This window comes from Pelecanus crispus, chromosome 13, assembly GCF_030463565.1.
Source record: "Pelecanus crispus isolate bPelCri1 chromosome 13, bPelCri1.pri, whole genome shotgun sequence".
Classification (NCBI taxonomy): Eukaryota; Metazoa; Chordata; class Aves; order Pelecaniformes; family Pelecanidae; genus Pelecanus; species Pelecanus crispus.
Window position 1 is genome coordinate 2,865,508 of NC_134655.1, and position 13,975 is coordinate 2,879,482.

Consider the following 13,975-nt stretch of genomic DNA (forward strand, 5'->3'; position numbering starts at 1 on the left):
TTTGAAAGTTCAAACTATATGGGCGTCGCAAGGTTAGACATTTAGGAAACACCAAAGCTATGATAGGAGAGCGCTTTTGACAGGCTCTGCATCGAAAATGTTGAAGAAACTACTCAAAGGAAACGTAAATAGCAAGAAATGTATGAAACGTATTAGTTCTGTTTGTATAACTATTTTAGAATTTATCCCAGGTTCTTATAAAATATATAAAACTGAGATACAAAGAATTAGCAATGTAACTTTGCATTTCAAATGATCTTCAGCTACAGGTTTTGCTTTAAGAAAACAGACACTTGAAAAGCAGCTGTTCTGTAGTCTCTAGATGCAGACACTTGAGTTCCTGGCAAACTTACCGTCCGTGGTTTTCTGAACTCCTCCACCATTTCAACTCTCCCCTATAATGAAACTCAACATTTCACCATTAAGTTTTTCTGCTCATGGTTTCAAAGAGAGGACATTACCATTTCCCAGCATCGGTTTCAAAGTTCCTTTTTTCTTTTTTTTTTTCTTCCCCTTTTTTTTCCTTTTTTTTTTCTTTTTTTTTCTTTTTTTTCCCTTTATGAGCTTTAAACCACAGGGTGAATCCATGAAATGAGGTAAGTAAATTTGGCACACTTTTAGTCATGTCCATAAAACTTTTGGTAAGTTGTATAAGTGAACGATATCGTTTTCATCGTGAGTTACAGGTGCTTTCAAAGGGGGGGGTGGTTAGTACTTAACAACTGGAATGTTTCTAGTAAAACCAAAAGGCATAGCTGCAGAAAACACTCACAACCCAATGTTGATAGAGAAGTAAAAATATATACAATACAGTCACTTGTTCATAGTTTGGCACAATTTTTTGTTGTTGTGGGTAATAGTGCATAAACTACTGTACAACAGTATGACTTTTAAAACAGTCTTTCACAGAGAATACCAGATTAGGTTTGCTTTCAAATAATAAAATTCCCACAATTTCAAACTCTTCATTTCAGCACTTACATTTCAACATACCACAAGGCAGATTTCGAAAAGGAGCCGACGGGGGGAAAAAACCCCAACTGAAAAAAAAAAAAAGAAAAGAAAAGAAAAAAAAAGAAAAGAAACAAACATCAACCGTCTTTCTAGAAAAGGGAGTCTCTTCTTCAAATACAGGAAAACCCAAAAATGTTGTTTCTGCTTTAAGAAGAATGGAGTCTGATTCCCTGCAGGAAAAAATCAAACATTTGATGCCATCTTAGTTAGCTCGTCTGGAGTCACCACGACGGAGCGTACGCGCTAAAGGCGGGCGGGTAGAGAAGATGCAGCTTTAGATGATGCAGGTTAGGAGATAAACAGCAGAGGGGGCCAGAAAGCACTCAAAATTGCCACGTGAAGCTCAATTAGGAACGAGTTCTCATTTGCAAAGTAAAGAGCCTTTAAGTTTCGAGATCTTGGCTTTTGGATGCATAACCTCTTTTTTTTTTTTTTGTGGTTTTATTTTTTTACAAAATGTTCCAAAAAAAAAAAAAAAGTCTTTCCTCGTCAAAATCATTAAAAAGAGCGTGTAATCATGTTTTTTGTTTTTTTTTTCACCCCCCAATAAATAAGTAATTAAAAACTGAAGAAGCCAAACAGCAGAAAAGAGTAGCCTTGTTAGTTTTTTTAACCCCAGCCAAGCCAGAAAATTGGTCATTCTTTTAGGTAGCTTGCAAGTAATAAGTATTTTCATGCATTTTTTTTTTTAAAAAAAAGAAAAAACAAAAAAACCCAAACAAAAAAAAACAACCCCCAAACCAAAAACCAACCAAAACTGTAAAAGGGGAACGTCTTTTTTTCATGCAACTTTTGCTTTCAGGAAGGAAAAACTGAGGAACAGCGGGCTTAGCAGGTGGGAGGGAGGTTAAGGGGCATTCCAGCCAGTTTGGTGCAGCATTACCTCAGTTTCTCAAAAGCAGCTGTCACGGGGGGGTCCTTGTGGGGCTGTTCGCGGTCCGTTCGCTTTATTTTACAGTTCTCATCCCTCAGCGATTTCGAACTGGATTTATGACGGTAGAGTTTTTTATGGGTAGGTCCGTTATTGCCTAAAGTGCTCAGGTTACTATAGTTTTTATCAAAAAAGGGAGCGTGAATGTCCGTGGCGTACCCGGTTGAGCAGTTGGGGCGACCGGGGTCGCAGGTTGCGGCTTTGCCGGTTTTGTTTGAGCCCTTGTTGTTTGACTTGTGGTTCTTCGCCGCCCCCGGCGAGCCGCCGTTCACCTTCTTCTTCGACTCTTGGGATGTCCCTGCCAAAATTTTAAGAGTTTTCAGTTTCAGGCTGTTGGACTCCGGTGACCGGAATATGTCTGGAACGCTGTTGTGGCCAACGGGCCCCCACAAGGGCTCGATGGAGGCCATCATAAACCTCTGGACGTCCGCCATTCCCGACGCGATGTTGGACAGGATGTTGGAAGGTTCCTCAAACTCCCTTTGATCGTCATCCAGGAGGCTGGTGGCATTGCCCAGGCTCGTTTCCGACCAGCCCGTGCCACCCTCTTTTCCCAGCGCCCACTCTCCGGAGAGCCCGTTGTGCTTGCCCACTTTCACCCCGGCCGGGCTGCAATGCTGAGCGCTCTCGGCGAGGCCCTTGGTGGCGGTGGCCGCGTTGCTCAGCTGGTTGACCGCCCTGCCGGCAACGGCCGGAGCCTTCTCGCCGTTGACTCCTGCCGCGTTTTTCCCTTTCCTGGCGGATTTGGGCGCCTGCCTGGAGTTTTTCCCTTGCGGCTTATCGGTTCCTTTGTTGGTTTTGGGTGATTTTTTCCGGGTGGCTTTCTGGGAAGAGCTTTGGTTTGTACCCACATTCTTGCTGGATGAACTTTTCCTCTTCGATTTTGACACTTTGCTATTGGTGCTAATTTGACCAGATGGCTCATTAAATGTTGACAAGCATGGACTCTTTTCGAGAAGGCTGACAGAATCTTCATCGTTGAACATATGGAACTGGAACTGGTGATTATTTAAAGCAAACCCATTATCTGCCTGATCCTCGGTCTGCAGGACCCCGCAGTTCCACTTGACCTTCTCGGAGCTGTTGAGGGCGGCCTGGGGGCTCTCCTGAAAGCCCTTCAGGGTGCCCAGGGGCTTGGCGTCGGAGCCAGCTATCTGCGGGGACAGGTTGGGGGTGTCCGGAGGGGACATCTCCGAAAGCGACGACTGGCGGAACTTATCAGGAGTGAAGTTGGAAATGTCTAAAAGGTCCGTGGACTCCTTCAGAGGGGTGATTTCATCTATGCTCTGCTGGATCACTAGCTTGGGACTGCAGTGGGCCAAGAAATCGTCATTAATATCGTCCTCGCCGTCCTTTTCACAAGACTTTAAACTTAAAGAACTGTAATTGCTAGAACTAACTGACAATGAACCCACTGAATCAAAACTAATGAGCCTGCCATCGTCTGTACTTAGTGTACCTCGTTGGAAATGAAAGCGCCCCTCTCCATTATTAAAATGACATGACTGATAAGAATCATCAGACTGCACTTGTTGGCTATCTGGCATGTAATTTTTTTGGTATAGCAATTTGCTGCTATTCAGATTGACTTGAGTGTATCCAGAGGCGGGGAGGCCGTCTGCACCCGTGGCGCTGCTGCTGCCGAACTCGCTCGGCAGCGCGGCCGCCTCCCGCATGTCGCCGGGGAAGTCCTGGCGGTTGCTGCCGGCAGCCTTGCCGGCCGGCCACACACTACCAAAGCTGCTCTGCTCCATCTCCAAGTGACCGGGCGACTGCTGCAGCTCCGACTCGGAGGGCGGGGAGAGCACGCAGCTCTGCGCCGGCTGCAGAGCCGGGAAGGGCTTTTCTGCCGGGACGATGCTGGGGAGCGGGTGCTGCTGCTGCTGCTCGGAGGGATGCTGGGCGAAGTATGAGATACCAGTGTTGCTCGACAAATCAGAAGCATCTAACAACGTCTGCAGATACCCTCCGGGGATCAGGGGTACATTGGTGGTGATATTAGCAGATGGCAGAGGCTTGTCTGAAGAGGAGGTGGATGGTAAGAAAGGAGAATTTTTAGCAACCTTATCCTCGTGGCACTCCGGGAGATGGGAGCTGTCTGAAGCACAAGGAACGTTTTCGTCCTTCAGACGCGCTGCAGAGTCCTGGTTTTCCAGCGCCGGGGAGCCCTCCGCTGTAGTGGTAGCAGCTTTGATCTTCTTGCACTTCAACCTGGCTTCACTTTTGAATTTGATTCTGCGGAGCACTTTCCTCTCCGTCCCCTTGTGCTCCCGTTCCTGCGATTTGCATTTCACGCCGGCGATGCCCGTGATGTCATTCACGTGTAATCCGTTGGCACAGCTGGGGGTGGCGATGGCTAACGCCGGCAGCCCTTTCAGGCCCGCGTCCTCTTTACTGCTGCAAGGCTGCTTGTGATCAGAGGAGCAAGAGCCCAGCTTGTTCACTGATTGCTCGATGGCTTTAATTCTTTGAATCCGGTGCCTGTTTGCTAGCTTGCATTTTCGCTTCCGTGGGTGAGGGAGGAACGAAGCATCTGAGCCGTTAAGATAGAAATTCTGCTTGTGGTAGAGAGACGATCTGAGCAAATCCAGCCGGCTCTGCTGCCTCTCTTGCCAGAAGCCCTTCAGTGGGGCCAGCTTCTCGTATTTGCTGAGCAGCTCCTCGTTGAGGGTAACAGTTGTCTCGTTGGCATCCACTTTGCTGAGCTTCACCAGCATATGCTTCTCCCCTTTAAACCTGTTAATGATGATGTACTTGATGATAACGGGGGGCTCCTTGCGAGAGACTTTTCGCCGTTTCTTGGGGCACCACTCGTCATCGTCCTCTTCCTTGGGCCCGTCCGGGAGCCACTCTTTCTTGTCCAGGATCTTCTCGTTCTCGATGGAGTCCACATCGTACAGGTAGTCGTCGCTGTATCGCACTTTCCTCTTCGCCCGCAACCCGTAGTTCTGCTGAATGAAGGAGCCAGAGTGGTCCCGGGACAGGTACCGGCTGCAGTCCTTGATATCCCGCAGCACGTCGTAGGAGGACTCTGTGCAAGTGCTGTCGTCGCTGAACTCCCCGGAGTCCTCCGTGGAATTCACCGAGTCCAAGAAGTGGCTCCTCTTGGAGCCCACGTACTGCACCATCTCCGTGCTGTTGCAAGATTTATTTAAGGCAGCTTTCTCCTCCTCCTCGCCATCCTCTTCCTCGCCATCCTCTTCCTCCTCCCCCCAGATGATGCCTTCCTCGGATTTGAATTGGGCAGGGTCGGTGGCACCGCCGGGCCCCCTTTTCAGGGTGCTCCTGCTGTCCCTTTTGGTGCAGTTGCCGAACACGCTGGGGAAGAAGTTGAACTGGGCGTCCTCTTGTAGGGTGGTGGTCTTCTCCCGCACATTGTCCTGGAAAGATTCGTATCTAATCTTTAGGGAGCAGACATCGCTTCCCAAGGTGGAATCGTCGTCATCAAACATGTAATTATCCACGTCTTCCTCGGAAAACAGATTTACAGAAAGCTCATTTTTGGAGCAGAGGTCAAGCAGCTCAATTTTACTTTCACTAATGAAAGATTCAAAATAGCCCCATTCCTGGTTGGGATTTGTTAGTAAAGGTTCCTCACCATTGCATTTGTCTAATAGTAATCCCTCGTAATAATTTTTCTGAGTGGGGTCCTCTGAATCACTGTCAGATTTTTCTGCATCCCTTTTGTCCGCTGCCCTCGATTTATGCATAGGGAAGCTTAAAAGCTGGTCTGAAAGCAGTTGATCCCCATATCTCATGGTTTCTCCTGTGCTCATGCAGTGAATCCCTATATCAGAGACCGAACAGGTGTCATAATCCCTATTTATATCCCCCACTTTCAAGCTTATTCCCGGCTCTGCATCAATGCCGTCCTTTGATTCAATAAAGCAGCCCAGACAGGTCCGGCTCGGCTGCATCAAGCAGTCGCCCGTCAGCGCCGACATGCCTCCGGGCTCCATCATGGTGAACGGGGCCTTCTCGCAGTCACCCGGCAGCGACCAGGAGCTCATGCCCTTCGTCACGCAGGACGTGAGGGAGATGGCGTGGGCGGAGGAGTCATCCGAGGCGTGCTCGGGTACATCCGTGAGCCTCAGAGGCGACGGGGGGCTCAGCAAGCAGGGCTTCTTTGAAGTCAGGGGAGGCAGCGCCCGGTGGCACGTGTGGTTTTCCTTCTGAGCTGTCGTCAAGGCTGAGAACGTGACCGCGGCCTCGGCGGCGGTGCAAGGCCTCTCGTCGCCGTCCAGGGCGTGGGATTCTGGGAGGGTTTAGGAAAAGGGAGGGAGAAAAGAAAGACAAAGAGAGAGGGTTTACACCCTGTGCCGCTCCGCTCGGGCCCGCCACCCCGCTCCCCTTCTCCCTAGGGTTTGGTGGGGGCTTTTCCCAGCCGCTCCTTTGGGAAGCTCCCTTCCCGCGGGAGCACCATCCTTCCCTTCTGGCTCTAATTAACGTGGTGATGTGCAGGGAAGGGAGAGGTACACACCCTCCCCCCTGCAGCCAGCTGGAAGAGGTACAAGAGTACGTTTAAAAAACCAAACCCATCCGCTCTTTCCTCCTCATATACATACCGTTACCTGGATACTGCCTTTCAAATCTGACAAGGTTATTACAAAACAAAACAAGCCTAATAAAAATGTTCCCATTAACACTGAAAAAAGAGTAATGGAAAAATAAGATTCTTAAAGAAACAAAGTATCCCCCCTGCGGTGTCTGCAGCTTAAACATACCTGAACTGCATTACTGCTCGCGAGTCAGAAAGTTACAGCTATTTTTAAAAACCCAGTAGTCGTTTTGTCGCTGTCCGCGCCAAGGGAAAGTAGAAGGTAACACAGAGTTTAAAGCAATTATTGTTGGAATTATTGAGGGTTTTGCCATTCTTCCCTAATCTCTAAAAATGCCTTTTTAATAACGTAAGGGTTTCTTTTTTAACCTAAGGATTTTTTATTTTTACCGCGCCGCGCTCTTTTATGGCAGAATAAAGTTATGAATATACTTTTATCTGACTTGGGGCTCAACGGACGATATGACCCTTGAAATTTAAATACGATGTCTTTTCATCCATGAACATGCTCTGATATCTCTGTATTAAAAAAAATATATATATACCAATGCGTGCATTCACACCAGCCGGAAGCCTCTGCCGACTCAGAGCTGAGCCCGGTCCTTTTGTAGCGGCTCACATCTTACCTTTTTGGTGGCTCCACCGAAGGCTGGGGAGGCGAGAGCGGAAGCAGGGCAGGCTTTCCGAGGAGGGACAAGCGCTTTAAAACGCAGCCGGAGCACCAGGCTGTTGCAAGAAATGGGGCATCCGAAGGGATTTGGCACCTACACGTTGCTGCGACCCTCCGCCACAAGTGCTTTTATTTGAAACTGGTAGAAAAGCAAGGCTCCTCCTGCACCTGTGCCAACCTACGCCAGCTGGTAAGGGAAGGCTCCCGCTGGCACGCGCAGCACTGGTGCGATGAAACTCCCGCCGTGCCGCCGCGCCGGTGCTGCCGAGCAGAGCAAGGAGCGGGGCTCCCACCTGCAGGTGGGTGATACAAGGAGCGGGATGGGATGGAGAGCTGCCTGCCCGTGCCAAGCGTAAAACTAAGAGGAGGTGAAAATCCCCCTCGTCTCACCCCAAAAGCTCCCAACACTTTTGTGCTACTGGGTGCCTTAGGGACAGAGCCATCGGTAAAGTCTTAAGCCATGCAGTGCTCTAGGGACTTCCCACAACTTTCCACACAGTGTATAAATCAAACCAGAAGCGCAACGCATTGCCTGGAAACATCTTCAACATGCGTGGCTTGGAAAAGACCAGCCTGACTTGCGTGAAATCTGTGCTGCTTCCCTCAAAAAGGGTTAAAAAACCCCAAACCACCAAACCAAAAAAGCTGATTTTTGAGTCCCTCCCACCAGTTTTTAGATGAGAAATGCAGAGGTGGTATCTTTCCTTAAGCACCAAAACAAATTAACCAGTGCAGTTCCACTTCAGAAGTAAAATAAAAATCAGCTTGGAGCTGACAGGAAGCACGGAAAATTTGAGGATAAGAGAATAATGTTTGTGAATGCTGTAAGACTCAAAAAAGGGGGAGGTAGAAAGCTGAAATTCAATCTCAAATGCTGCATTCACTACACAGAGATGCTATTATATAAAATAAACTCTCTCTGAGTGTTTCTTTAGGTTTATACTTGTATAAGTGAACTTAACTCCTGTGAAATGCAAATTCCAAAACTTGATTTCCTAGGGCTTGTATCATCCTAAAATCAGGCTCATGTTCAATTGATGCTCTGAAGTAACCAATACTCCAAAAGACTACGGTTAAAAAAGAAAACGCTGGAGAAGCAAACGCGCCTTTCCCGGTTTAACTCAACAGCCGCCCAAAAGCACATGGGCAGCCTGAGCGGAAAAATACTGAACCATCCTGCTGTGAACCGGCTCCGAAGGGAGGCCGGTCCCTAACCGGGCACTGCAGCAGCCCCCGGGCTGCTTGCTCGGGGTTCGCTGCGGCCAGCACCCGTTACAGGTAGGGTGAGAGGAGGCAAAAAGCATCAGCCCCCTGCCAGTGCCATCAGCGGGGAGGTGGTGGCATCAGAGCTACTTGCTGGCTCACCGCTTTGGATTCAGCAGCAACTCCTACACAACGATGTTTAACGGAAGCGCTTTTTAAGCCCCGTTTAATTGAGTTTCATGGAAGCGGCATCAGGTTCTAGAAATCACCCACCTTTACTGAGCAGGTAAGCACTGATTTTACCGCCTATCAGGTCAGACAAGGGGACCACGGCTAGAAAATCTCCTTGCAGCTCCAGCAGCTGTCATCAGCTGCGGCCTCACCGTGTGTAGTCATGAAGGAGATGGGCTGACAAAGACAGATTCCTCCCAAATTACATCGTAGGGGCGAGCGCAAGCGTACGCTTCACCTGCCACCAGCACATGTTGCGGGGTCCTCACGGGCACCCGCGTGTCTGGAGTCACTCCAGGTTTTTGGTAATGAACAAGAACAACATTTGACTCGACGCACTCTTGCTAGACTAAACCTCATTTTGAGGAGACAGAAGGATTTGAACATCATTTGAACATCAGAGGACCAAGTCCTCGCTATCTAACAGGGTCAAATTTATATAAATATATATATATATCAAGATTTATAGGCCAATACAAAATGTAAAAAGCCATGAAATTAAAAATAAAAACGTGGTGAAGACTCAAAATGTCAAGCTCTGCCTCAACGCTGGACTGCCACTGCATTTACTGTGGCTAGCAACTAAAGTCCAAATGACTTGAGAAAATGCTCAGACGAATATTTATTTCAATCAGGTTTTCAGGCAGCAGAGCGCTGTTACTCCTAAAGAGTTATTGCTTTTGAAAGCAAGCATGGGATCGGTTAAATAGATACAGACAAAGTTAGGTATTTCGGGCAGGCTGCTGGAAGGGGCTGATCCGTCCCCGCCGATGTCGATGGAAGCTGGAATGACTTAGTGGCTCCCAGCAGCATGACTGCGGCATGCGCGGAAGCGGGGTATGGGCTAGGGGCTCCCACGTGCTGGCTGACGGGCCACGCAGAAAAGGCAATCACGAGCTCACAAGTCCAACCTGCCCTTTCCACGGGTGCTAATCCGGGTTTGTTTCTTCCACCCGATCTCTGGTTTTTGTCCAGTTTGTAGGGACTAAGTATCCTTCAGCCAAATTTTGCTGAGATTGGCTAGTGGCTTCATAAGTAATTGCGAAGAGAGGGAAAGATTCCCAACAGACAGAGGGGCTCCATAGTCTTTTATGCCTTTTTTTCCCTAAGAAACCAAACTAAAATCCATAATTCAAACTGCATGTGCACATAAACATTTCCACCCATGCATATGCATGGGCAAAAGCAGTACTTGTTAAGACCTAAAAAGGTGTAGATTCATAGCTGGAGTGACATCTGTGCAGAAAATACCCATTTACCCTACTGCTCCACATTGCAGAGATACCTGCAAACCGCTAAAATTAAATACACAAAAGGAATTACGAAAATAAGTTGGTTTGCAAGTTGTCGCTGCTCCCTCATGTACTGTAATTAAGTTCCTTACCATTTTCTTTCACCCCATTAATCAGGATAGTTTCTTGGTCTTCTGAGGCACAATCCTGCTCTTGTTGGTCATCCATCAATTTAACCTCTTTCTGTTCACTCCATGCCCCACTGCATCTGGCCAACCTGCACATTTCCAGAAACATAACCACAGTCAGTACAATTCCCAGAATCAGCTCATGGAACCATGAATAAAAAATAACAACAATAAAAAACCCCCACACAACCTCACATGCTGCCCTTACCCTGCTTAAGACGACAAATGCTATTTATTTAGGCTATCGTATTTTCACTTTTCCACTCCAAAAGCCAAGCCCAATGTATTTCAGCAAAGTGAAAATGTTATATATCACCGTTTCCTTCCCCAAAGTCCTTCTTTAGAAGGTGGAGCGGTGCCCTGCACCTCCGCAGCACCCTTTGCATCGCCCAAAACTGCTCTGCAAAAGCAGGTAAGCCTCGTTATCTCCAGACGGGTGAGTGGAGACACGAAGAGGAGGGGACTCGCCCCAGGTCAGACAACAGCAGCCCTGCGTTGGAGTTGGAAGAGAAACACCGATATCCCAAGTGACAACTGCTCGCCCTAGCTACCAGCTACTGCTCTCCTCTTCCAAGCGCTGGCAGGGATGAAAAACTCCCCCAAAAAGCAGTTTGGGGGGAAAAATATGTCTAGTCTCCTTCGCTCAAAACACTTCTTCATCACAAGAACTCCTTCCTTGAAGGCCTTGCTCCCCAGCCACCGACCACCACCCTCACCGTCCCCGTTGGGTATGACCACCAGTCAAGGCTGACTGGACTTGACGGTACTTCTCCAAAGCAACAAAACTGGGATCAGAATCAGGCCCAGATTTTCTCCCTTTTCCCACTGAAGATCCCCCCACGTTAAAACGATCGACTGCCTAAGGAGAGGGAGACCGTGCAACGGAGAGATGCGGCTGAGTCCCCGGGGAATGGGCGGCACAGGATCACCCTCATCAGCGCTCCCGATGGACAGAATTTCACCCCTTTGACTGTAAATTCAAGTCAGAATCTATTTTTTCCTTCTGGCAACTTGAATTCAACTTCTTCTCTCTCACAGAACAGGTATTAGATTGAAGCATTGTTTTAGGTGGTTTTTTGTGGGGTTTTTGGGGTTTTCTTTTTTTTTTTTTTTACTTTTTAAATCAACATTTGTCAATGTCTGATCTTTCCACAGTATTCACTGCCCTGGGTTCAGCGGCTGAACTTCATTCATATTCAGATTTGCAGTGGAGTCCTCTTAATTAACGTGAAATCTTTACAACCGTCTTAGTAAGTGAAACCTTCACTGAACTTAAAGATGTTGTGACACCGAGAGTAAGATAAGAATAACAAGCTTCAGTAACTCAATTCCTTTGCATATTTAGAGGAATATTTAACTAACCCTGAGAGTTTTACTTTGATGCAAATCCATATTTCAAAGCTCTCAAAATGCAAGTCGGTTTGCCGCAGTAAGACCCCTCTCTCCCGCCAGCACCCACACCCTCCTCACCGCCCTGGGCTCCCATGGCGGTTGAGAAAAGCTCCAGCCGAAGCATCGCTGACGTTTTGTAACAGGAGTGGCTTGAAACGCCAAAGCACAGATCAGGCAGCGTCGGGAGTTATCTCCCTGCAGCTTGAAGATTTAACTTCTAAACGTGAAAGCCGCTCTGCATTTTCCAGCAATGGTCTACAACTTCACGCCTCCTTGATAATATCTCCTGCCTATTAAATGTATCTTAATTAATAGAAATACTAATAAATTAAGTTTTTAAAATATCTATGAATGAAAATATTAATAAAATATCTTAAGCCTCAGGAAAAGCAGAGGCTTCTCAGGAGATCAGAGAACCACCACTGGCCCCACACATGGACCAACGTGACTTCTGGGGAGGGGGCAAAGAGCCCCTGAGGAAGCTCTGGGAGAAGGAAAAGCTGAGTTGAGTAAGGAGCTTTAATAGACTGCAGCCTGGTAGATGTGTTCTGCACACCCTCGTGGTTTGCCAGGTGGGAGAGAAATGCGCAGAGATCTTCCGTTTCCGTGAGCAGGTAGGGTTGGAGGACGGCGCGTTGGGCTACGCATGTTTACAGATCTGAACCTGCTGCTCACTTCAACGCACTCGGTCTGGAGGATGGGACCATCCTCTTCAACGTACAGAAGGTTATAATCAACATTTCTGTGTACTCTGATCTCCACCCGTCTTGCTGAAGGGCAGCGGTGATGCTCTGATAGAGGCTTATCCATGCACAGTCACCAGCAGAGGCATAGGAAAAGGGGAGAGGCCCTGGCATCGCGCCTCGCTTGCGACTATCAGTAGCCGACGGGCTTCAGCATTCAGAGACTACATCCACAATTTATTCTATTAATTTCCCTAATTATTTTCAACCTAGTTGACACTGCTGGCCTCCACGGCACCTTGCGGTAACGCGTGCGGCACCTTCTGTGCCGCGTGAAATGGACCTACTTTTGTTTGGTTTGAACCTGCCGTCCTCCGAAGGACAGGGCACGTTTTCTCGCAGAAACACAGCCTCGGTCCTAGAAAGGACTTGGAGTATGACCATCATTTAAATATTTAATAATATTTATATTCACAGGAGAATCACGGCAACATTTCAAGTTATCCAAGTACGTAAGCCAAATCAGGATGCTACTCAACTTTTCCTCACTGTTCAATGTTTAACCCACAGGAACCAGGTTGTGGGGTAAGAGCCGATCCAGTGTTGCTGTAGAAAGCTTCATCCTGCAAGTCAAGCCTTTGTTTTATCAGCAAGATAAGCTGAGACCCGCAGTGGTAAGCTCAGAAGCACAAGCATCGTCTCTGCATGGCTTTGCTGACTTGATTTTTGCCTGGGTGTACTGGTTTATAGCGATTTGGTGTAAAATGCCACAGGTGGCCTGCTTCTAACTAGTAACATAATCACAGCCATATGAAAGTAATGGCTTGCAATGAATAAAAGGTGGGACAAAAGCAGAAACAATAATTCTCCAATAATGTAAATTTGTCAATTCCAGTGCACAAAACACCTCTAGAGAGAAAATAACAATGGGGACATAAAACATGAGCGAGCTCACCAAGAAAGATCCCAAGCGTTTTAAAGAAGGCATCGTCCTATTACCGCTGGGATTTCCATCGGAGGAGGAAGGAGCACGGTCTTATGCATGGGCTGCATGCCTCTCTGCCTGCTTGCTTCTTGCTCTTTCGGTTTGGAGTCGGTGGTTCGACTGCAGTTTGCAAACGGGTACGTGAAGGAGGCTTCTACTGCTCCTTACTTCTGACAGATGCTCAACGGGGCCAACCTTCAAGGAGAGAGTAGGGCTTGTTTGGGCAACAGACTGAGAAAGCAAGCAACGGGCAAGTAGGTAGCCAAGCAAATGGAGGCAGAAAAAGAGAATTTATAGGTGGGACTTTTAATCTCCTATTATTATTTTTGGGGATGTGTGTATAAGGGCGGGGGGGAGCACAGAAGGGATGCTTCTGGTGGATGCGATCCAAAGGCTGGGGAAGACAACGAAGGTGACAAAATGCAAGAACGAAGGGGATGTGTCTGTGGACAACTAGTTGCCTTGAGCGCAGTAAGTCGGAGAGCAGAGCTGAGCTCTAGAAACAAGCTGGGAAGAGTTCAGGTGGGGGATCTTCACATACGGCCAGAGAGAGACGAAGTGCGAATGAGACAAACGATCTGAAGTTTGCAGAGACCTACTGAACAAGAGGACCTTTCAGGAGTGGTGTGACCATGAAAGGTCAGATCCCAAGAGCGACAGGGAGAAACACTGGCGACTGTGAAAGAAAAGCTGACAAAGGGGTTTGACGCGATGCAGACCAAGGAGAAACTGAAGACTGGGAATAACAAAGAGGAGGAGGACAGCTGGGTCCCTGGAAAGAAAAACTAAACTGAGAGAGGTCTGGGGTATAAAGGCGATGGGCAGAGAATACACCGGGCGGCAGGAGAGCACAAAACACAGAGCCATCTGCCAACAGAAGAATAAAAG

The 13,975-nt window shown here is 47.9% G+C and overlaps 1 protein-coding gene across 1 annotated transcript; it reads right to left on the reverse strand.

The window, feature by feature from the left end:
* Nucleotides 1–977: 977 nt before the first annotated feature.
* On the reverse strand, nt 978–10,067 carry NEXMIF (neurite extension and migration factor). Its single transcript, XM_075720840.1, is given in 4 exon segments — nt 978–1,040; nt 1,043–1,184; nt 1,898–6,200; nt 9,992–10,067. Coding segments are annotated over 4 exon segments (4,584 nt in total).
* Nucleotides 10,068–13,975: the final 3,908 nt, after the last annotated feature.